This window comes from Crinia signifera, chromosome 11 (genome assembly GCF_055691185.1).
Source record: "Crinia signifera chromosome 11, ASM5569118v1, whole genome shotgun sequence".
NCBI lineage: Eukaryota > Metazoa > Chordata > Amphibia > Anura > Myobatrachidae > Crinia > Crinia signifera.
Window position 1 is genome coordinate 108931364 of NC_139227.1, and position 24499 is coordinate 108955862.

Genomic DNA, 24499 nt, shown 5'->3' on the forward strand with positions numbered 1-24499 from the left:
GGCACGTCTGTCCGGGACAGATACGCTCAAGGGACATCCAGAGCCTTTTTTCGTCAATACGTCAAGAAAAAAGGTGAAAGTTCTGAAACCACACAGAAGCAGTGACGGTGGTCCCATGGTGGAGCAGGCCCAGGTAGCTGGAAGGCTGTTGGGTTTCGCTCGCATCTGGGAACAAACCGTCCGAGACAGATGGGTTCTGGAGGTAGTCAAGACTGGCTATCGGCTGGAATTCATGTCAAGGCCAAGTATGGCAAAATTTTGTGTTTTAGAGCTCCCAGTTTCGAAGATAGAAAGGGAAGCTCTAAATTTGAGTTTAGAAGGACTCATCACATCAGGAGCAGTGGTGAAAGTCCCGGAAGAAGAGAAAGGGGCCGGTTTTTATTCCCGTCTCTTCATAGTCAGCAAAAGTTCTGGAGGTTACAGAACTATATTAGATTTAAGAAGATTAAATCTGTGTATAAAGAAGAGAAAGTTCCACATGGAGACCACAAAGTCTATTCTGATGGGATTAAGAAAGAACGATTATATGGTCTCCATCGACCTAAAAGACGCCTACTTCCATATTCCCATTTCCCCAGACGACAGAAAATATCTGAGATTCTGCATAGGTCACGATCATTACCAGTTCACCTGTCTGCCCTTCGGCCTCACCTCTTCACCAAGAGTTTTTACCAAGGTTCTAGTGGTATTGATAGAAGAACTGAGAAAAAAGAAAGTCATGATATGGGCATATCTAGACGATCTATTGATTGTGGCACCATCAGAAGAAGAGGTGATCACAGCAAGAGACTACACCATTCAGTTTCTTCAGGAACACGGGTGGCTGGTGAATTGGGAGAAGAGCTGTCTGAGGCCAATACAGAGTCTTCAGTTTCCGGGGGTTCTGGTGGATACTGTACGGTTCCAAATGTCCTTATCCACAAAGAGATGCGAGAAAATCCAACAATTAATCTCTACGATATACGAGGAGGATCGCATACCACTCAGGTCAGCAATGAGCCTGTTGGGTATGATGGCATCTACGGTGGACATAGTCCCATGGGCCAGATGGAGGATGAGGCCTCTGCAGTGGTCCCTTCTGGGTTACACAAAAAGGCTGGTACCGCTGGAAAGAAAAATAAAAATCTCAGAGCCAGTGAAAGAATCTCTAGTTTGGTGGGAAGCCGATCAGCTAATACCAAGGAAGTCCTCACTAGCAAGCCCCCTTTACAGTGTGATCACCACAGACGCCAGCGCCATGGGTTGGGGGGCTCATGGTCTGGGCAAAACGTGCCAAGGGCTATGGTCCCCTCGCGAGTCAGAGTTTTCCTCCAATCACAAGGAACTAAGAGCCGTGTGGAAAGCAATAGAGTTCTTCAGCGAAGATATCAGGGGTGCGCACCTGCGCATTTTCTCGGACAACGCTACTACCGTCTCCTATGTCAACAGACAAGGAGGTACACGGAGTCACGTGCTCTTAGAAGAGGTTCGAAACATCATGTGTTGGGCCGAGGAGAATCTGCTGTCAATATCAGCGCTCCATGTGCTGGGGGAGGACAATCAGCTCGCAGACTATTTGAGCCACACAAGCGTGGTTCCGGGCGAATGGGAACTGAAGGATTCAGTTTTTCAGAGAATAGTGGAGCAGTTCGGTCAACCAGAGGTGGATCTCATGGCTTCAGCAGTCAACAAGAAGCTTCCACAATTCTACTCCCGATACCCAACTTGGGGGTCAAGCGGAGTGGACGCCCTATCTCAGAGATGGGAGTTTCACCTGGGGTATGTGTTTCCTCCAATTTCTCTCATTCACAGGACATTGTGGAAGGTCAGAACGGAGGGGGTCCAAGTCATAGCCATTCTGCCCTACTGGCCCAGGAGGGCTTGGTTCCCCATGTTAGAGAGCATGGCGATTGCGGGCCCAGTATTTCTTCCAGTGACTCAAGATTTGCTCAGGCAGGGCCCAGTCAATTGTCAAGAGCCTCACAAATTGAATTTAGCGGCCTGGAAATTGAAAGGCGACAGTTGAGAGACAAAAATTTATCTCCAGAGGTCATTGAGGTGCTTCTCCAAGCAAGGAAGAAGATATCATCAGAAATCTACTACAGAATATGGCGGGTGTTCGCAACATGGTCCAAGGACAGGTTCAGTTTTCCTAAAGCAAACATCCCCCAAGTGTTACAGTTCCTTTGTGATGGGCTTAACAAGGGGCTTTCGGTTTCTACGCTCAAGGTCCAGATATCGGCGCTGAGTGTACTGCTAGACAAGAAACTAGCAGAGCATAGTTTAATTAAGAGATTTTGTCAAGCTATCAAGAAAATCCGGCCTAGGGTTAGGTCAATAATCCCCCAGTGGGATCTTAATTTAGTCTTGAATGGACTTATGGAGGCTCCGTTTGAGCCGTTGGACAGAGCGAAGTTAAAGTTTCTAACATGGAAGATGTTATTTTTAGTTGCAATAACTTCAGCAAAAAGAGTGGGAGAGATTCATGCTCTGTGCATTAAAGAACAATATTTAAAGATTTTCCCGGATCGGGTGGTGCTGAGGACCAGGCCGTCCTTTCTACCCAAGGTGGTTTCCTCGTTTAATTTAAGTCAAGAAATTGTTTTGCCTTGTTTTTTTCAAAATCCTCTGACGAAGAAAGAGGAAAAGTTGCATACATTAGATGTCTTGAGAGCCATCAAGATATATCTACACAGGACAACGGGGTTCAGGAAGTCAGAAGCATTATTCGTGATTCCCCAGGGGGCAAAGAAAGGGTTGGCTCCGTCAAAACAATCAATGTCAAGGTGGCTAAAAGAAGTAATTGCATTCACTTACAGAAAAGTTGGTCGTGAAGTTCCTGAGGGTATTAAGGCTCACTCGACAAGGTCAATGGCGGTTTCTTGGGCTAGAGAGGCCAAAGTTTCTGCTAAGGAGATTTGTCAAGCAGCCACCTGGTCTTCCTTGCATACCTTTTCTAAGCATTATGCATTGGATGTCGCAAGCCCTAGTTTCGGAAGTGAAATTCTTAAGCAAGTCTTGGCTTGAGGTATAGTATAACCCACCCTACTGCTTTGGTACATCCCAATGTAATGGCTGCCATGAAGTATGAAGGAGAAAGCAAGGATTATACTCACGATAATACCTTTTCTTCAGAATACTTCATGGCAGCCCAAAAATTTGTTGGCCCTCCCTATTTGTGTTTTTTCCCTAGGATCAGGACGGAGACAGTCAAAGACTATGGTCTATGGGGAGGTGCCAGATTATATAGAGGAGGGGCTGGATCCTGGGGAAAAAAACTACCTGTCTAATTGGAGAGGAGAGAGGGATGAACCCATTGTAATGGCTGCCATGAAGTATTTCGAAGAAAAGGTATTATCGTGAGTATAATCCTTGCTTTTTTACACAAAAATGCAGTTCTGGCTCCAAATTTTTCATTTTCACAAGGAATGAAGGAGACAAAGCACCCCAAAATCTGTGCCCCAATTTCTCCCGAGTACGGCAATGCCTCACATGTGACCAAAAAATACCATTTGGGTGCATGGCAGGACTCAGAAGGGAAGGAGTGATTTTTGGATTTTGCAGCTCAGATTCTGGTGGAATGTTGGTGGGTGCTATGTCGCATTAGCAAGACCCCCGAAGCACCAATACAGTGGAACCCCCCCACAAGTGACCCCATTTTGCAAACTACACCCCTCAGGGAATTCATCTAGGGGTATAGTGTACATTTCAAACCCCCAGGGGTTTCACCAATTTTGATACAACTGGGCTGTGCAAATGAAAAATTACATTTTTTACACAAAAATGCAGTTCTGGCTCCAAATTTTTCATTTTCACAAGGAATGAAGCAGACAAAGCACCCCATAATCTGCCCCAATTTCTCCCGAGTATGGCAATGCCTCATATGTGACCAAAAAATACCAGTTGGGTGCATGGCAGGACTCAGAAGGGAAGGAGTGATTTTTGGATTTTGCAGCTCAGATTCTGGTGGAATGAATGGTGGGTGCTATGTGGCATTAGCAAGACCCCCGAAGCACGGTGAAATGATGAACCTAATAATCCATAGATGTGTGGTATATTTTAAAACACTCCTTTATACATAGGCCGGGTTTGTCGGGGCAAGTTTCACAGTGGAAAATAGTATCCTTTCTTATTCCCTTTTTATAGCAAACTTTGCACCTTTTTTGTGTCCTGCCCTTTCTTGCAGTGGAGGGGATTTCGTTAGGAAAATGCTGCCCTGGTACAATACGGGGGCCAGTACTAGAAGTACTGGGGCCCTCTGCCTGCTGGTTCCCAAATATTAGGCCCTTTATGACTTCCTCTTGAAAGTGCATAAATGTCCCCCTCTGGCTGGTAGAACGGAATAGCACGTAAGCGTTATACAGTGCCATCTGGATGATATACACGGCCAGCTTCTTGTACCAGATTTTTGTTTTCCGCAGGGGACTGTACGGCTTCAGTACCTGATCTGAAAGATCCACTCCGCCCATGTACTTATTGTAATCTAGGATACAATTAGGTTTTGAGGTGTGGGTACTGGTACCTCGTACAGGGATGGAGGTGGTACTGTCTCCATGAATTGTTGTCAGTATAAGGACATCCCTCTTGTCCTTATATTTGACCAACAACATATTTTCGGTGGATTGTGCCCTGCTTTCACCCCTTCTCAGTACTTGGGCAATGTGCGTTTTTGGGAGGCCTCTTTGGTTCTTGCGCACAGTACCGCAAGCTGCTGTACCTCTTGAACCAAGGGCCTTAAACAGGGGGATGCTAGTGTAAAAGTTATCCACATAGAGGTGATAACCTTTATCCAGGAAGGGGTGCACTAAATCCCAGACAATTTTTCCACTAACACCTACGAGGGAGGGGGGGCATTCTGGCGGTTCAATTCTTGAATCCTTCCCTTCATATACCCTAAACCTGTGGGTGTACCCTGAGGTGCTTTCACACAGTTTATACATTTTTATGCCATACCTTGCCCTCTTACTGGGAAGGTACTGGCGGAATTTAACCCTTCCTTTAAAATGTATAAGGGACTCGTCGATACAAATACATTTTTCAGGGATGTACATCTCTGCAAATTTGGCACTGAAATGATCAATGACCGGCCTGACTTTGAATAGCCGGTCAAAGGTGGGATCATCTCTGGGTGGGCACTGTGCATTATCGGTGTAATGTAAAAATTTAAGGATTATCTCAAAACGAGTCCGAGTCATGGCCATACGGTAAAGTGGGGTGCTGTACAGAACATCTGTACTCCAATATTGCCTAATTTCTGGCTTTTTTACTATGCCCATATGTAACACCAGACCCCAAAACGTCATCATCTCTACTGCATCTACAGGGGTCCACCTAGCAAATGATGACGTGGGGTTTTGAGCAATAAACTGCTGGGCATATAAATTACTTTGGTCCACCGTTAAATTTATAAAATCATCAGAGAAAAATAATTTGAAAAAGTCAATTTCTCTGAGACCTGTTGAATCAAATTGGATTCCTGGGATGGCCAAAAACTCAGGAACCTGGGGCTCAAAATTGTCTGGTGGTGGGGTCCATACGGGATCAATCATTTGGGGGGGGTCTCAGCTGCTCTACGGGGGCGTCTTTGAGGGGGTCCCTCATCACTAGAGGAGGAAGAGGAGCTTAAGACGAATCCTTCAAATTCCCCGCTTGCATCACTGGCTGTGTCAGAGTCAGAGGCAAGCATGGCATATGCCTCCTCCGCTGAATACATTCTTCTGGATTACTGGGATGACATTTGGGATGACATTTGGGATGACATTTGGGATGCCATTTTTATTTTTGTGTTTCTGTAAGTGTAATGTTTCAACACGTGTATAGTGTAGGGGGGGTACAAAGTTTATTTCAACACGGGGGGTATGTAGTGTGTAGTGTGTATGTAGTGCAAAAAAAAATACTTTATACAGGAATTTGATCCCAATAAAAAAAAAAAAAAAATTTAAGGGGTAAAAAAAAAAAAAAAAAAAAAGGTCCTGCGCCAAAAATTGAGCACAGATGTTGGTCAGTAACGTCCGTCACTGAACAGCGCTCAAAGGCAACAGGACACCCACAAAAGCAACGTGGGTGTAAAAACAAAAAAAAAAACAATAAAAAAAAACTGCAGAAAAAAAATTATATCAACCCTGTGCCAAAAATGCTGTTCAGTGATTGTACGTCACTGATCAGCGGCCACAGGACACCCACAAAAGCAACTTGGGTGTAAAAACAATTAAAAAAAATATACCACAGCACTCTCCAAAAAAAAAAAACAATTAAAAAAAACTGCAGAAAAAAAATTATATCAACCCTGTGCCAAAAATGCTGTTCAGTGATTGTACGTCACTGATCAGCGCTCAGCGGCCACAGGACACCCACAAAAGCAACGTGGGTGTAAAAACAAAACCCCACTACACTCTCCAAAAAAAAAACAACAACTGCAGATCTGTGATGCAGTGATGCAGCACTGCAGATCTGTGATGCAGTGATGCAGTGAGGGGCAGCAGGCACACAACTGTGGGTGCAACCTGACAGGGTACAGTATATATATAAAAAAAAAAAAACCTGGACCCCCAAAAAGTTGCTGATTAATTAATTTAAACTGATCAGCACAAAAGGGGGGGCAGCAGGGGGGGCAGCAGTCAGTTGCACACGCAGCACAACCTTTGGTGCAACTGACAGGTATATATATAAAAAAAAACCTCTGCACCCCCAAAAAGTTGCTGATCAGCTCAGATATAGTGATCAGCACAAAAGGGGGTGCAGCAGACACAAAATATAGCACTCTCTATCACTCTCTATCACTATATCTGACTATCTCTGACTATCTCTCACGATCTATGACTCTATGACACTGCAGCAGCAGGACACAGGAAGTCACAAGATCCAGGAAGCATTCAGCTGCTGGCAGCACGCTACCAGCGGTGATCAGGTAAGTATCAGGCAAGGTTCAGGTATGTATAGCAGGACAGAGTGGCCGGTGACCGCTCTGCACGCAATTCCAGACCGGAATGGCGTCTGCAGCGCAGTCACCGTTAGTTTAAATGGCGCGCCTTGGCTGTGATTGGTCCGTCGGTCCGACGGACCAATCACAGCCTTGGGGGCAGGTGGGGTGAGGTGTCGTCGTCACCGATGACCCCCTCATGCCCCCTCACACCCGGCGGTGATTGACACCTGTGTTACCGAGCGTCTGATTCGCCGGTAACACAGGAAAACGCTGCGACTGGCTGTTCACATTGAACAGCCAATCACAGCAATCGCCGACGGGGGGGCGACATCGCCGCCCCCCCTGGGCATGCAGGGACATGTCTGCTGTCAGGGACAGCAGACATCGTCCCTCTGTCACTGCGTCTCTAGACGCAGTGGCACTTTGAAGTCATGACGTGTATATATACATCATGTGTCGGGAAGTACATCCCGGCCATGACGTATATATACGTCAAATGTCGGGAAGGGGTTAATGTGTAATGGACATTATGATGTAAATGTTTAATGCGCGCCTTTGGCGAACAATGTCCTGTTTATGAAGCATATTGTGAATTTTGGCTCAATCCGTGTGGCATTATGTGAATTTTGGCTCAATCCGTGTGGCATTATGTGAATTTTGGCTCAATCCGTGTGGCATTATGTGAATTTTGGCTCAATCCGTGTGGCATCATGTGTAAGGGGCAAGTATAATGGGGTCTAGTATTTTGTTGCATAATGTGTAGAAGTTGTATATGGCGTGGTACACTACACTCAAGGACATGCCCCCTGTTGAGTGGCCACACCCCCTTTTCTGGAGTGCGTCTTCGGCGCACGCACAACTACATCCTTCACTTTAGTCACCATGGTGGGCCTGCATACTTTAAATGCCAGGGCCTATTTTTAATCCCATCCCCCCCCCCCTCTCTCTGCCGCTGTCTTAGCATGTACACTGGCACCACTAACATCGCCCCTCCCCCACCCTAACCCTCTTTTATCATGGTGCCCCTCCTGTTATTTTATCCTGGATCCGCCCCTGGGCTTGAGTGTATTTAAGAGCCTGTGAATTTGATGGTTGTTAAATAAAGCTATTGAAGAAAGTACATAGAGCCCAGGGGAAATCTCAGGTTGAGTGGCAGTTAGATCTGCCAATCAGGTAGAATAGGGGCGTCAGCTTAGAGAGGGGTATATTAGGTGATGCTGGCAGGAAGTACTTCCTCTTTGAGTCTGGATCCCCACCCTCCCTATCCCCTTTCCATCTTTGCTGCTACCTGGCCGCCTGGCCATCATCAAAATTGGCTTCTATAGCTTTAATTATAAATTGACGAGAAGGCGCTCTCGACCAGCAGTCAAGTGGGGTGTCAGGTGGTCGCTGTGTGGTATTGCCCCCCTTTGCCAGAATGGCAGGTGAGTCCCGACTCAGTGGGGGGGAACTTGGACACTTTCTTGAAGTGTCTTCGCCATGCCATAGAATTGATGGTATGTCTGTCACAGCGCGGGCTCTACCTCCCAATAAGGGGTGTTGTTGGATTGGGGCACTTTGGTCGCTACCATGAGTAACACCCGGGACTGGTGCTGGTCTCAAGTGCTTTCTTTGCCATCCCTTAGACAAATAGGGGTCATACCATTACAATAAATATTCATGACCTGTTTAAACTTATGCAGTGGTTGTCCGTTTCATTATTTATAGAATAAGGTGTGTTGTGTGAGTTATTTGTAGGCATAAGAGTTAAGTAAAGGTATAGGCCAAACAGCATAATTCATTTGGTGCCTTATTCACAGAAGTGTTTGGAGGAAACACTAAACAAGCAATCAGCATCTGTCTATCATCTTCTAGGATGCACTAGAGAAATGATAGACAAAAATCTGATTGGTTGGGCAACATCACCTCTTTTTAATTTTTAGATGCTAAAGTAAATGTACCCCTTAGTGCGTACTTTGTATCATTTGTGTGTATGTATGTATGTATGTATGTATGTGTGTATGCCTATGTATATAATAGTATGTATGTATATGTATATAATAGTATGTATGTATGTATGTGTGTATGCATATGTATATAATAGTATGTATGTATGTATGTATGTTTGAATATGTGTATGCATATCTACTGTGTGTGTGTGTGTGTGTGTGTGTGTGTGTGTGTGTGTGTGTGTGTGTGTGTGTGTGTGTGTGTGTATATGAATGTATGTATTGTGTTCTGTCACTTCAGTTCTATGAATTCTAAGTATAACTATAAATCATACAGGCAGCTCCTGTCACTAATAATGAAGTAGTGGAATTTGTGCAATTAATAAAAACCTTACAGCTATGGTATAACATGAATAATTAGTAATAAACTGAGTTAATTAATAGAATTCCTCTTACACAGCGACATCATGACAAAAACCTTGGTGATGTTCCCGGCGTACAGATAGCTGGACATTTTATCTGACATCCTCCCCAGCGGCACCCTCTACAGCCAGGGCATCATAGTGCAGCTGCAGCCGAGTCTCCAGAGCCACCAGAACCCTGCACTGTGTGTGTCCAGGGCAGCCACATGTGTGTGTGTGCCTGGGGGCAGTGGTGTGTATCTGGTGGGGAGTCATCCTGTGCACAGTACCCTGGGATGTGCATGAACCTGGTGATCAGATTAAGGGATCTATAGGAGGTTATTCTGGTTGACTCGCAAGGCTGCGAAATTTGCCACCAGATGCCGCCTGTATGGTCACACCCCCCCCACACAGGCATGCAAATGGATCTTTTGGTTCTAAGTTCAATCACAAGAGAATTGAACAGGTGGACATCTGAAAACATATGTCAGCTGCGTACCAGAAATAAGATCGTTTAACTGTTTATCGTTTCATCCTTTTAAGGAAACCTTAAGAGTGGTACCTTTCAATTATAACAATGCCTTCTTCTTAAAATATTATTAAAACATATTTTTCCCATCAATAATATGCATTGTATTTTTAAATGTAATACAAAAAAAGTTGTACTAAAAAAGAGTACCAAAAATGGGGGGTGAAGTACACAGGGAAACCAGCAATATAAGACAGACAGTTCAAATCTCAAAACAATATATAAATACAGCAAACCATAAGATAATAATATACAATAAGAATAAAGAAGCCACAAAGAGGCACATATTAATGGTTACTTTCATTTCAACTAAATTGGCGTTGGCATGACCTGTAAAAATGAATACAAATATTTTTAGTGGAGTTGTTGTTTTTTTTCCTGTGGGGGCCAATTTGTTTATTCCTGTGGGGTCTGAAGGTGTGCCTTGGCAATTTTAAAATCTTGTTTGAGTTGAAAATTACTGGTCTACCGAAATGGTCTACAGAATTGCTTAAAACAAAAGATACCTATCAAATGATCAACATCGAATGATGTTGATATGAAGTATTCTGCCTGCAAGAACAACTTGGTACTGTGACATTATATTACTGTACAGTACCTGTCAAAAAAATGAGAACATCTATTTAGCTATTAAGAATGCAAGTCATACTAGTACTGTACTGTATGTGGTGACATTTGTGTTTCTGTTTTCAGGTCACACACTTATTTGACAACGGTGGCACAGTGTTCTTCGCTATTTTCATGGCCATATGGGGTAAGTGTATTGTGATACACTGTACTGTATGTGTGTTACTGTCAGCCCACTACATTTAAAGTAGGCGCAGAATTAAATTGAAGTCAGCAGCTCGCATTGCCACTTATCTTCTGGTTACAGTGGGCAGATTCTGTTTGCAGCTGCATAGGTTGCGATCAGAATCCACCCTTTACAGTTATTTCTGGGAAGCTGCTGAGATTGGCTCCGCTGGCTTATGTGTATATTGAATTTACCCCATTGAGTTTCTACTGTAAGTAAAATATTCATACAAAACATTAAGGCTCATTTACTAAGCACAACTGCAGATCAGCCATTAATCTATGCATTTGCAAGATTTTAACTACCATTTCATGGTATATATGCATACCTCTCACATGTTTGGATTGTCGCTGGACAGTGCAGTTTTTTGGGACGGTCCGCAGTTTCCTTTGGTGCAGTTGGGAGTCCCCTGGTCTCTAGCTGACCAGTGCTTGCAGCTTCTGCTAACACCAGCGCATGACCCAAAGCAACTGAAAATATTCACCAATCAATAAAATGATTGAAATGTGGCCATACAATTGGGTGGGGGTGGAGAAAACGCTGTTGGGGACAGAAAAGACCCACTGTGTAGCTAGCGGTCATTATTTCCTTTGAGGGTCTACTTCTGTTTTATCAGAATATAGGGGGTTATTCTGATTCACTCAGAAAGGCACAATCACTCTCTAAAGGGAAAATCATATGCGCTGCAGGTGGGGCTGATGTAACATGTGCAGAGAGAGTTAGATTTGAGTGGGAGGTGTTCAAACTGATATCTATATTCCAGTGTAAAAATTAAGCAGTCCGTATTTACCCTGCACAAAAACAAAATAACGCCCAAATCTAACTGTGTTTATGACAAATTAAACTTGTCTGGATCCGGGACGTGTGTCCAGGAAACCCCCCGCCCCCATGTTCCATGTATGGTGGTACAGGTGTACAACAATGTTAGCAATGTATTAGAAACATAGAAACATAGAATTTGACGGCAGATAAGAACCATTTGGCCATCTAGTCTTCCCCTTTTTTTACCCTTCAGGTAAACTCAACCCTTTTTAATCCTTATTTCTTAGTAAGGATATTCATATGCCTGTCCCAAGCATGTTTAAATTGTTCTACTGTCTTAGCCTCTACCACCTCTGATGGGAGGCTATTCCACTTATCCACTACCCTTTCTGTGAAGTAATTCTTTCTAACATTTCCCCTGAACCTACCTCCCTCCAGTTTCAGTGCATGTCCTCGTGTTTTATTACTTGTTTTCCTTTGAAGAAAATTTCCCACCTGTACTATGTTAAAACCCTTGATATATTTGAAGATTTCTATCATGTCCCCCTTTCCCTTCTCTGCTCCAAACTATACATGTTAAGATCTTTTAGTCTATCCAGGTAAGTTTTGTGATGTAGGCCATGAATCATTTTAGTTGCCCTTCTTTGTACACTCTCCAATGTATTTATATCCTTTTGAATATATGGTCTCCAGAACTGGACACAGTATTCCAGATGAGGTCGTACCAATGACCTATAAAGTGGCATTATTACAGTGCTGCAAGTACAGTGTACGCATCCTACGTTCCTTGCCCTTATTGTATTGTGCCAGCTCTATCCTGGGAAACAATCTTATCGTAGCTAACAACAAGAAATGACGCCTTCCCTATCTTACTAAAACATGCAGATAAGAGACCTAGAACATTGGCTTTCTGGATTCAGATCTGATGAAACATAATGATACAAAGTCAAAGCAGCGAAAAGCTATAAGAGCTACAATTAAAGGGCCTACACACGTGGAGATTTGCTGAGCCTTCTCAGTGATGCTAGATCGCTCAGCACACAGCGCTGTGTGCTGAGCGATCTCTCAGGGCCAGTGTTCTCCGGTGTGAACACTGGCCCTGACACCAGCGATCTAACTAGATTTATACAGCATGCTGGATATTAATCGTCGGGCGATAGCATCATACTGTGAAAGCTGCTGGCCATGCTCCCAGCCTCTCTGCTGGGAATTTCAGGTTTTGACATAAGCCTTGTCTACCTTCAGTGGTCGACCTAATGTAAGTCAATCTTCATTGAGTCGAACCTATGACCCATTCACTTTGGTCTTCCCTACTCTTCCCTTTGTGTAAACCATTTCCGCTCTAGTTTGTAAGGTCCCTTGAATATTTCCCTATCTTCTTTGTTTTCTTTACATAATTATGTAAAATTGGCCTGTAATTATATAGTTATGTAAAGCTGTGGACACGTCTGTATTAGATTTTACATCTCTTTTGTTGTACTATGGAATCCCTGTGTCAGCTTAGAGTAGTAATAACGTGGAATGGATGGGTAAGAAGTATTAACGTAGAATGGGCGGGTAAGAAGTAATAACGTAGAATGGACAGGTAAGAAGTAATACCGTAGAATGGACGGGTAAGAAGTAATCATGTAGAATGAACAGGTAAGAAGTAATACCGTAGAATGGACGGGTAAGAAGTAATAATGTAGAATGGACGGGTAAGGAGTAATAACGTAGAATGGACGGGTAAGAAGTAATAACGTAGAATGGACAGGTAAGGAGTAATAACGTAGAATGGACGGGTAAGAAGTAATAATGTAGAATGGACGGGTAAGGAGTAATAACGTAGAATGGACGGGTAAGAAGTAATAACGTAGAATTGACGGTTAACTTGTCACTGCACGACCTACCGGCAGCACCAGGAGCTGTAACTGGAGCCAAACACATGTATGTATTCACATCAGGAAAAGACCATGTACACAAGTTTAATAAATATTTGTACATTTAATTAGCAATATATAAGGCTGCTAGGTGCAGAGAGCAGTTTACACATATACACATAATTTTATCTTACATAAATTACTTCTCTGTCATGCTAAATAAATTGTGGATGTGTGTGACCGATTTGTGACAATTCCCAATCTATGACCAGCACTCCTATACCACAAGCCATCAAAGCAAAAATACCCATTTACTGGCATCCAAGCTGCCCACAAGTGGTGAGTTTGTCAGTTTGACTGTTGTAGATCTAATTGGCCAGAAACACCACACTAAACACATTTATTTGGTTAATACTGTAGCTGCAGATAGTCACTATTGCTTTGATCCAATATGGTCTCCACCAGCTACTGTATACCGGTATTCCTTCTTAAGAAAATGGCCCAATGTCACTGACCTACAGTACTTTTTGTGAAAAGTTGAATGCTGGTGCGGTAACTAGAGATGGCCATCGTTCCCATTGCCATCTATGGTTGCCATTGATGGCAATAGTGCAACTGGCCATCGATAGTGGCATACTATGCAATGGATGGCCATAAATGTTTTTACGTGTCGATGGTCTTTCCATTTCTTTGACTGATTGGCTTCTGGGACAATCAACCCATGGGGAGGAGCTGTGCCCCATGTCGCAGCCCCTCAGGGGGGGGGAAAACAACTATTTGTTAATGCTTGACATCCATGGAGGGAAGCCATCTGGTTCTCGCCAAAGATGGCAAAACATCGATGGTTGATGGCCATCCCGAGCGGTAACATCACAAGTGAACAGAAACACTGAAATCCTTTATAAATGACTTTCACCATTTTGATATCTGCTTTGGGTGGTAAACTTTGTACTCAGTATGAGAGGCAGCAATCCTACAATAATAATACATTGATACAGAATGGCAGCCTCTTGGGAGCAGCAAAAATCTTCTAAAGGTTTCATCTTCAACCCCGACTTGACCTCTTTTCTCCTTTTTTTGCTATCTTCTCTCCTTTGTTATCTCCTCCCATTATCCTCTCCCATTAAAAAATTGTATACACAGGGTGCGTATGTACACACCGTTTGTATACAGCTTGCAATGCCGATGCACACCCCATGGTGAAAATCAATCAATATTTTATGGTTCTGGGCTATGGGGAGTTCAAGGCAAATCTCAAAGACAAAATCGTAGATAGCCAAAATCTCACCGTGTGTATGCACCCTCCTGCAACCTTAGAGGTCATACTACACTTTACGGTACATGCTTGGGAGTTGGGTAACAAAATGAATTTCAAAATATGACAACACCCATTAAACTTAAAGATTAAAAAAAGATTGAAAGCCATTGCAACAGGCACAACCCTTGAATTAAATGTCTGTCTAAAAAAAAAATACAAATGAATTTACAAGGTAGTTAGAATTCCACTGAGCAGTGGCGTATGGCTGTGCTTCCAGAGAGATATATGAAATATGTATTTGGTCTAAATGTTTAGTAAATATATATTTACTAATCTGCATGAATTCCAGATTAGTAAAACATGTTGTATTACAGGAATAAGTGATAATATTTAACAAATAAACACCAAAAATATTATATCCCCCTGTAACAGTATCCAGCTGCATTTTGGGGATATTCACTATGCCAGTAAATATTTAAGAACAGAGGCGCTACAAAAGCAGAACACTCAGTTGTTCATTATTGAGGCATTGAAACATAAATAAGCATTTGTGACATTTACCAGGCAGTAATAAAATTGACAGAATAGAGGATGTAGTAGTAATTTAGAAAGCTGTTATGATATTCACACACAGGGTGTACTAAAAAAAAAAAAGTGGTAAAAAGCCCGTTTCTGGGTTTGTACTGCATTATCAAATTCAATAAGCCCCTCCCGGCGGGGCTTCGCTGCCGGGGCTATGCCAGCTAGAGCCTAGGGGCTTCTCTTCGCTGTGTGAGGGATATGAAAGAAGCCCTCCCAGGATGACCCGTGGCCACCAGCTTCTCTGCTCATGCGCAGTTGGACTTCACAATGGGGAAGTCCAGGCAGCAGAGGGGATTGCAAGGAGCAGCTCTTAACGGGAGAGTTGTCCATTGCATTGCTCATCGCTTATGTTAGTACATATACGAAGAGCATCAGCGCTATGGGCGGTGGGATGTACAGCCTCTACTTGGTACATCCTGCCCATGAAAACACAACCATGTGCTGTGATAAAGGCTGTGCTGTATTAAAATCCAGGTACTTTTTTGATCGTTGGCCATACACAAGTTCATTGACTGAAAGCCTGTGTTTGGGAGTGGTAACCGGGCATTTTCTGGGAGTGTCAGGGAAACCACATGTGTGCCCAGGGGTTGGAGGGGAAGGCTTGTGACTTCGGCTCCATCCCCGATCCGACTGTTTCTGTGACAGCCGCTACGCACAGACTGCACACACTGGGAAAATCATTAGATGTGAACAGCCTGCGAATGGAGTTGGCAGCTAATCGCCGATCCAGCTAAATTTTGCAAGCTGTGCTAAGCAATTTGCAGGTTTGCACGGGGCGGGATTTCACTCTGGCGGGGGGGGGTACCTGATCGCAATTTAGTAGAGCAGTGATCAGGTTTCAAGAACCCCCTATGTCCTGACAACTAACAATTTTCCAGTGTTTGGAGAGCACAAAGGTGAGAATGGTGGCCCCAATGCTGGGTACCAATGATCAGACCATAGCTGTTCAACTATTGTTTGTGAGGTTTTCCTTAAATTAAAAACTAAAACAAAAACTGGATGTTTTCTTTATATAATATTAATTATCTGCAATATTTGCCTAGTTAATATAAAACCAATTTATACATTTAGAACGTCTACAATAGAAATTTAATAATCTGTGTTGGGTTACCCAAGTTGTAAAAGAATACCATTATATATTTTTATTCAATTCCTCCGGTAACTCATGTATATTTTTGGATTGTGGGAGGAACCTGGAGTACTTGGATGAAACCCATGCAGGTACGGGGAGAACATGCAAACTCCACACAGTTAGGGCCATGGTGGGAGTTGAACCCATGACCTTAGTGCTGTTGGGCAGTAAGGCTAACCATTAAGCTATGACCCCAGTGTCTACCACAGCTCCCAATTCCACCACCCCACCACAAAAGTAGGTGGGCTTATTTTGGAAAGAGATACTGTCAAACTATTGCACATGTACTGTAGTATATTCTGCTGAAACACCATCCTAAAGTGCATATGGCTTCAGTATTCAATTAGGCTCAGAGCAATAGATTTTGATCAAACTGCCACCCCCTTTGACAGCTTAATGCCTCCAACACAACATATTTTTCAACTCTCTTTTCATAGTACAGAAAGGAACTTGTATGAAAGAGTCCACATAAATAACCCGTTTGATTAAGGAGTTAATGAAGCCAAATTTTTCTTTTACAAAACTTTGTTGACATTGTAAATGAAAGTCACTTGTTCTGCATTCATTCCAGGAAACGATTCTCATATCTGGAATCAAAATTTGCTGTTCCCAGTCACGTTCCAAGAAAACATGCCAAGGTGTTCATAAACAAAAGAAATAACGAGATAATGTCCTTCCAATGCAGGTTATGGCCTGGACTAATGAGGCCTGATGTCATCCATAGAGATGACTTCGTGTGTTCTGTTACCATTGTGTGGTGGATCTTCTAGGACTGTGGGATTGTAATAGGAGGACTCCCCGTAACTGACATCATAGGGACTTGCAGGATTATCCAATCGCAACACTAAAATTCAAATGTAAATAAACACTGTTCATTAGTAACGGCAATGGTAGGATCAAGAGCCTATAGGCATCACAATACATCACTATTACGGCATATAGAAAGACGTATATCAGGCTAGTGAACAAGCTGCTTTTATCTTGATATACACTTAATACATTCTGAACTTCAAAGTTTGATAGAACTGCACAATGGAGAAGTCTTCCAGAGGTTCTAGACTCTTAGGGCAGCGACGGCTCCTACAGATGGAGCAGCTCTCATCTCAGCGGCTCCCGGTGTGCCGATCGCCATCCACCAAATGGGGTGCGCGCATACCCCATTCTCGGCAATGGATGCACGAGGGGGAATGCCACTGGCCGCACCAGTGGCGTATCTATAGCACCGCAGCCCCGCCACCGCGGGGGGGGGGCGCTGTGCATATGGGGGCGCCGGGGGCTGCGGTGCTATAGTTACACCTCCCCCGCAGGCTTACCTATTTCGCTGGTCCCGGCGGCTCTGTTCTTCTGCTGAGGACCACCACAAAATGGCCGCCCCCATATAGCACACAGTTCTCTGAAACTGTCTGCTGTATGGGGGCTGCCATTTTGTGGTGGTCCTCAGCAGAAGAACGGAGCCGCCGGGACCAGCACGAAAGGTAAGGCTGCGGGGGATTGGGGGGGTTTGAATGGGTGGCGGGGGGCGCCCCCCCCCCCCTAACGGCAGGGGGGGGCGCCCAAAACATAGCTACGCCGCTGGGCCACACTGTCACTCCCGCCTCCCCTGCTGCCACTCCTCACTGTTGCTGTCAGGTACACCAACACAGACTTTAGACCTCATGGGACCCTAAGCAAGTTACCGGTTTGGGACACTCCTTGCTCAAATAATCCATAGCACTAATAATGCTGCTGACTTTGATCGCGCACACAGTCTACCGATAAATGCTGCGGGAACACCGGCATTGCGTATAAATCTGAGTCAAGCTCCAGGTCTTTTGGAAGTAGGCTTAACCCTTTAGTGCCGTGAGAGATGTGAAAAATATCCGCTAAAAATGCCGGTGCCGTAATCAAGGATATGAATCATTTTAGTTATTGCTGGAAAATGATCTAAAGTCAATGAATTGAAGTTTAGTTAAATATTCCCCCCCCCCCCCCCAAAAAAAAAAGGGGCCAGCCCGACAGTCGTGACCCTACATTGAATACCCCAAAAGGGTTAATACTTGTGTCACATTTAAATCCCTCAGACAGTTTTGGGGTTCCAAAATGTTTTATCCTATCAAAGATCATCATGACATCACATGTTAGTCGATCGATGCTCCTCGTCTTCCCATTTTGGATGGCTAGGGTATCTTAAATGGGCCCCTTGGGACCTGCTGGGCCCTAGACAGACACCTAGGTTGCCTAGTGGAAAAACCACCTCTGCTGACCTGGGCTGAGCAGTCCCGCCAATCACTGAGAATTCTATATAAGCTTGGGCTTGCTTAAATGACCGATGCTACCAACATCGCAACCAAATGTACTAACAATTACAGGTTATTATTACTGCATTTTGTTTTTGCCTTCTTTAGTAAAAATTAATATAAAAGGAACGAACACAGTTAAAATATATATAAAATATCATTTAAATTTTTCAATTACCTGGTTCATTCCTCATGTCCTCGTATAGACGGCGATGGTGAAAGGGGCTGGATTTCCTGGATCCACATAGGAAATAAGCCAGCATGCACACCAACGCAACTCCTAGGATTGAGCCAATGATTGCCCCTAATATAACTCCAGTACTGTTTGCGTAATCTATAAAGGAAAATAAATCAACAGGTTAAACAGCGTCGCAAAACATACACTGCAGTATTCGTGCAACATTTTACCAATATTGCTGTCCCCTGTAGATACAGTATATTGGGTGAAATATTACGTTGTGTACAGCACTTAAGTGCGTTTATGCTGTTAAAGCCTCTATTACTAGTTTGCTGTTTGCTTTATTATATTTAAAGTTCTTCAGCATACATGCTTTTAATTTCATATTTATAGGGTTTAATCCTGCCCCCCCCCCAACTTTGTGAAAGGAGTAGGAGGGACGCTCGTGCACGCAGTAGACGTTCCCAAAATATTTGGGGCATGGGTAAGTTTGAGGCTTGGAGATCGCCGCACGCGCACACCGAGCGAGGCGCACTATTTAAATGGACACTGATGAGACACACAGTACATATCCTTCTGAGGAAGCCGCCGAGTGAGAGGCGGAGAAACGCGTAAAGGAGACCCTAAGGAGACTACATAGGTGCCGGTACCACTACACAATTATCCTAACTGCCCAACCCTGAGCGTGGAAGAATCCTGAAGGGCTGCTTTGCTTTTCAAGGAATTAGCAGCTGGGACACCACCACCTTAATTCTAAAGGACTCAGCTGGAAAGAGTGGCAAGTTATAGCTCAAATGAGCTTTGTTCTGTTCCTGTCATACTAATGACTGTAACCTCTACTAACCTTATAAGCATGCATGCCAATTAACAAACCACCTAAAGTAGCTGTGAGAGAGCTAAACTTTGGGATACAAAACTTACTGTATTACTAATCTAAAGTTTACTAGGAGAAACATCATAAGTAAATAAGTGAGCCATACTAACCTCAACTAAGGAGCACGGTGCCAATTGCTAATATATAATAATTTTTTAATAGTCTTTTTATTATATATTGTTTCCCTTTTTTTTTGTGTAGTACTGGCCGGTACTTATATGTAATTGAATTGTCTAAATCAGTGGTTCCCAAACTGTGTGCCGTGGCACCCTGGTGTGCCTTGGGGGACTTGCAGGGGTGCCCTGGGTTGGTGGTCCAGAACCAATTCAAGTTTTTTATGTCCATTATAATAGTCAGATTGTGAACAAACAGAAGTGAATCCTGTCCATTACCACATAACTGACCCTAAGGATGAGATATAAACACAATTTATTTAACTTAATATTTGTTTCTGACTTTCCCAATAAAAAACCTTTAGCCCTAGGGGTGCCGCAAAAACATTCCTGATGCTTTGGGGTGCCATGATTCAAAAACTTTGGGAACCCCTGGTCTAAATGTATGTTTTTTAAGCAAAACTCATTTTTATTGATTAATAAATAACAAATATATATATACACCTGGCTCAGCGCTATCTCTAATTTTTTTCTTGTATTTGTGCTTTAAGGGGTGGGGTATCCCCTTAATAGAGACTGCTGCAGACCCAAGGGAGCTACAACATAGACCTGCGCTCTGATACACTTTTGTCCCTTTTTTTGGTTGTTTATCACTCTCCATTTTATCACTTCTGAAGCTTAGTGCATCTAGTCCCTTGTGCTAAATTTACCGAAGCTTCTGAAAATGAGGTGATGTTCCCCTCAGTAACCAAACAAATTGCATCCTAGAAAATGATAGAATCTGATTGGTTGCTATGGGCAATATTACATTTTTTATCATTAGTAACCTTTACCATCTTTTCACCTGACCTACAGCACAACCTCTATTATACGGTATTTAGAAGCCCCATTACAGTACCTTTGTCATTTCCTGCCGCTCCTGAGCCGCTGCTGTTTGTTGTTGCTGCAAATTCAGTAGTTAGCGGTGTTGCACCACTGGTGGCCAATGAAGAGGTGGTATTTGGGGTCGGAACGGTTGCATTCGGAGCTTCTGCTGTAATGCTGGTGTGTTCGGTTGAAGTAATAAGCGTATACGGTATTTGTGTTGTGTTGTCCGTACTGGGGATGTGTGTATCAGTAGTATTTCCTTCGGTCACATTTGCGGTGGTAGTTATACCGGAGATATTTGCAGACGACATAGTGGCTGTTACCAGACTTGCAGTGGTAGCCACGGAGGAGCCATTTTCAGAAGTTGTGTTGTCGGGGTGTAAAATTGCAGAGGTCGTTGCAAAGGAGCCATTTGCAGTTGTGGGGTGGTCTGTGGTGAAAACTGTGGTGGCATTCTCAGTGGAGTTATTGGTAGAAGTTGTGGTGTCTGTGGCTAAAGTCTCAGCGGTGCCACCTGTGGTGGTATCGTTGCTTGTTGTGGGACCAGAAACACTTGCCATAGTAGATTGTGTAATACTAGTCGGTGAGAGAGTGGCACTTAGGTCAGTACTTTTAGTGCTGGCTGTTTCAGTAGTAGTATCTGTAACCACTCCAGTTGTATTTACGGTGACTGCTGGGGTGGTAGTAGTAGTAGGGTTTTGGTCTTGGCCATGGTTTCCATTCCACAACAGGGAAAACAGCAGCAATAATGCCAAGCTCTTCAATGACTGTTGCATTGTTCCTTTTTGTAAGACGAGATCCAGAAATTCTGAAAAGATGAGAGAAAGTACTTTCATTTCCTTTATTCTCCCACAAGTGTAAAACTAATGCTGTGTACACACGGGGCAATTATGTATGAAATCTCTGGCAAAATGGTCGCTCAGCGACCATATTGCCAGTGATTTCATGTTCAGCCGGCGATAAATGGCTGGGTGCGCGCTCCCGCGGCCAGCCCTTCATGGTCGCTGGTCGCAGGAGCTTGCACCTCCGATTCTTGCTAAAAATCCCTGGTCGCTGGTGCACAAAGCACTGTGCACCAGAGACCAGCGATATCTAGCCTCCAGCGCCGGACAGGACCCGCCCACCCGCCGCGTCATAGTGTGTCACACGCCCCCCCCCCCTGCTTCCTCCTCCGTCCCTGCCCGCGCATACAGCACAGAAGCTGCTGTGCAAATCCCCCCCCCCCCCACTGTGCCAGCACCCACACCTCCTGCGCGCCCCACAGCCGCACTAGCCAGTAAGTGCATAGGCTGTCTTTAGAGGGCATTGGTGTTGGGCAGCATGATTATGTTCATGCTGCTCATCGATGGTGATTTGCACCATCGGTGGGCAGCATGAGCATTACCATGCTGCCCAACACCAATAGCATGCCAATCAAAAAAAAATTTGAATAGAGGGTAAAAAAAATCTATACAGAATTGCTAGCAATTTGAAGGAAAAATCTCTGATCTCTCAGAAAACCTGTACACTGAGCAATATATTGCTGAGATATTGCAAGTACACTGAGCAATATATTGCTAAGCAATATATTGCTAGCAATATATATTTCCCCTGTGTGTACACAGCTTAAGAATTATATATTATATATGTGTGTGTATGTGTGTGTGTATGTGTATGTGTATATATATATATATATATATATATATATATATATATATATATATATATATATATATATATATACTGTGTATATATATTTTTTTTTAGAATATACAGTATATTGGACGATAATATACAGTACAGATGTAGCCATCTTCTAGTTGCAGCACCAATCACATCTGGGCAATGGACCTTATTCAGAGACGCCCACTGCCACTACTGACCCGCAGGAGTGACAGCGTGACAGTCTCCATTGCTGTGTGACATCCTATATCCCTACATTGTAGGATGCGATGCAGTACAAAACTGTATATGGACACATTGGATTTGGGTGGGGTGCGTTCAGACTGAAATCTAAATTGCAGTGTAGAAATAATGCTGTACTGTACTGTACTGTGTGGGCTGCATGCAAACACCTCCAGTATTTACCTTGTACAGAAAATATATAACTGTATCTGCTCCCCTCGCATTTCAACATGGGTTATTCCAGGTACAAAGATACGGTACTTTTTTTGAATATGCTTATAAATTTGAATCAGGCCCTCTGTTACAGAGAACTATAACATTAAAGGCATTCAGTGATTGTTCCCTATACAAAGATATATTCAGATATTATTTCACAGCTGCATTGTCAGCTAGCACAAATCCATGTGGTGTATGTGTCCCAAATCTCGCTTCCTGTTTCCTTTTATCTCAGCCATGTGATCACTTAAGCAAACATGCAATACTTTAACGTGCTCTTTAATGTTTCACCTTGCACGCAGTCCCAACCGTCATCGAAAATATCTCACCGCACCTTTGTACCTGTGACTCACTCAAATTCACCGTTGCTAATAAACATTGCATAGCTGCCTCCCCTCCTGCATTCTGCAGGAGACTCCCTGAAATAACAGCAATCTCCCTCTCTCCGTCATTAGTCTACCAATCTCCCCCATGTCACCTAGCCCACATTACACTGTTACATCATAGTTACCTCCCCTCCTGCATTCTGCAGGAAACTCCCTGACATAGCAGCAATCTCCCTCTCTCTCTCATTAGTCTAGCAATCTCCCTCATGTCACCTAGCCCACATTACACTGTTACATCATAGTTACCTCACCTCCCGCATTCTGCAGGAGACTCCCTGACATAGCAGCAATCTCCCTCTCTCCCTCATTAGTCTAGCAATCTCCCTCATGTCACCTAGCCCACATTACACTGTTACATCATAGTTACCTCCCCTCCTGCATTCTGCAGGAGACTCCCTGAAATAACAGCAATCTCCCTCTCTCCGTCATTAGTCTACCAATCCCCCCCATGTCACCTAGCCCACATTACACTGTTACATCATAGTTACCTCCCCTCCTGCATTCTGCAGGAGACTCCCTGACATAGCAGTAATCTCCCTCTCTCCCTCATTAGTCTAGCAATCTCCCTCATGTCACCTAGCCCACATTACACTGTTACATTTTTGAGGAAAAAAAGGAATGAGCGATAAATACATTTACATTGAATCATCAGCACCATTTCCCAGCACTTTACCAAGTATAGTAGCTCTTACTAACTGCTTTGGGGCTCATCTACATTTGGATATAAGTCATTTTAAAAGATTCCTCTGCGATGTAGCAGTGCACACCCACGCTTCTAGGTGCCACGTTCACAATCTCTCTTCACAATCTCTCCATATATGGAACTAGCCACACCCTGTGGATGAAGTATGACACACACCCTCAATGGGGCGCTGTGCAAAAATCTACTACCCACTATAATCTCCCTGAAACTAGTTTTCAAAAGTAGGCAAGTATGATACATTGTTTCCTCAACCCCTTGCTGGCTTCCTAACCTTCCGGTATCACTTACAATTGTCTAACAAGGTAAATATAGGTTATGGTATGAAGCATTTAATTCCTATGATCCTTACCAAATGCTCATATACAATGGAAGCAGATATTTATAGGATTAACATATATTCTTAGTACATTTAAACACAATATGGACCAATGGGGTCAACCCTAAACCAACAGGCTAAATCCTCTTTTCATTGTTAACAGGATACTATGTTTAATCCCTCGTAATAGAAAATAACAGGCCAGCTAGTGGCCAAACAATGCTGACAGTAACACCATTAACCATGACAATACTATTCCATGCATGTGGCAATTTTAACACTGTGAGCGACCCTCAAAATATCTGCTAAAAAATGCCAGTGTCGGTCACAGCAACTGTACTACAGGTTGAGTATCCCGTACCCGGATATCCGTTATCCGTATTATTCGAAAAACCGTAGTTTTTTTTTGAATAGTTTGAATTTTTTTTTTCCCCTAACTCTTTTTTATACTTACCTAGTCCTCCGGTGTCCACAGCAGGCCTTTAGCTTTATCTCTGGCGACTACAGCGGTCCCAGGAGTGGATTGCCCGAGTTTCCAGGC

General features: G+C 43.6%; 1 protein-coding gene across 6 annotated transcripts in view; it reads left to right on the top strand.

The window, feature by feature from the left end:
- Window positions 1–24499, top strand: part of ANO3 (anoctamin 3) — a 347490-nt gene that overhangs the window by 260286 nt on the left and 62705 nt on the right. For all 6 annotated transcript variants that reach the window (XM_083164196.1, XM_083164191.1, XM_083164192.1 and 3 more), the window contains one exon: window positions 10453–10513. In XM_083164196.1, coding sequence (XP_083020322.1) covers window positions 10453–10513 — 61 coding nt within the window. The remainder of the gene's footprint in view (window positions 1–10452; window positions 10514–24499) is intronic.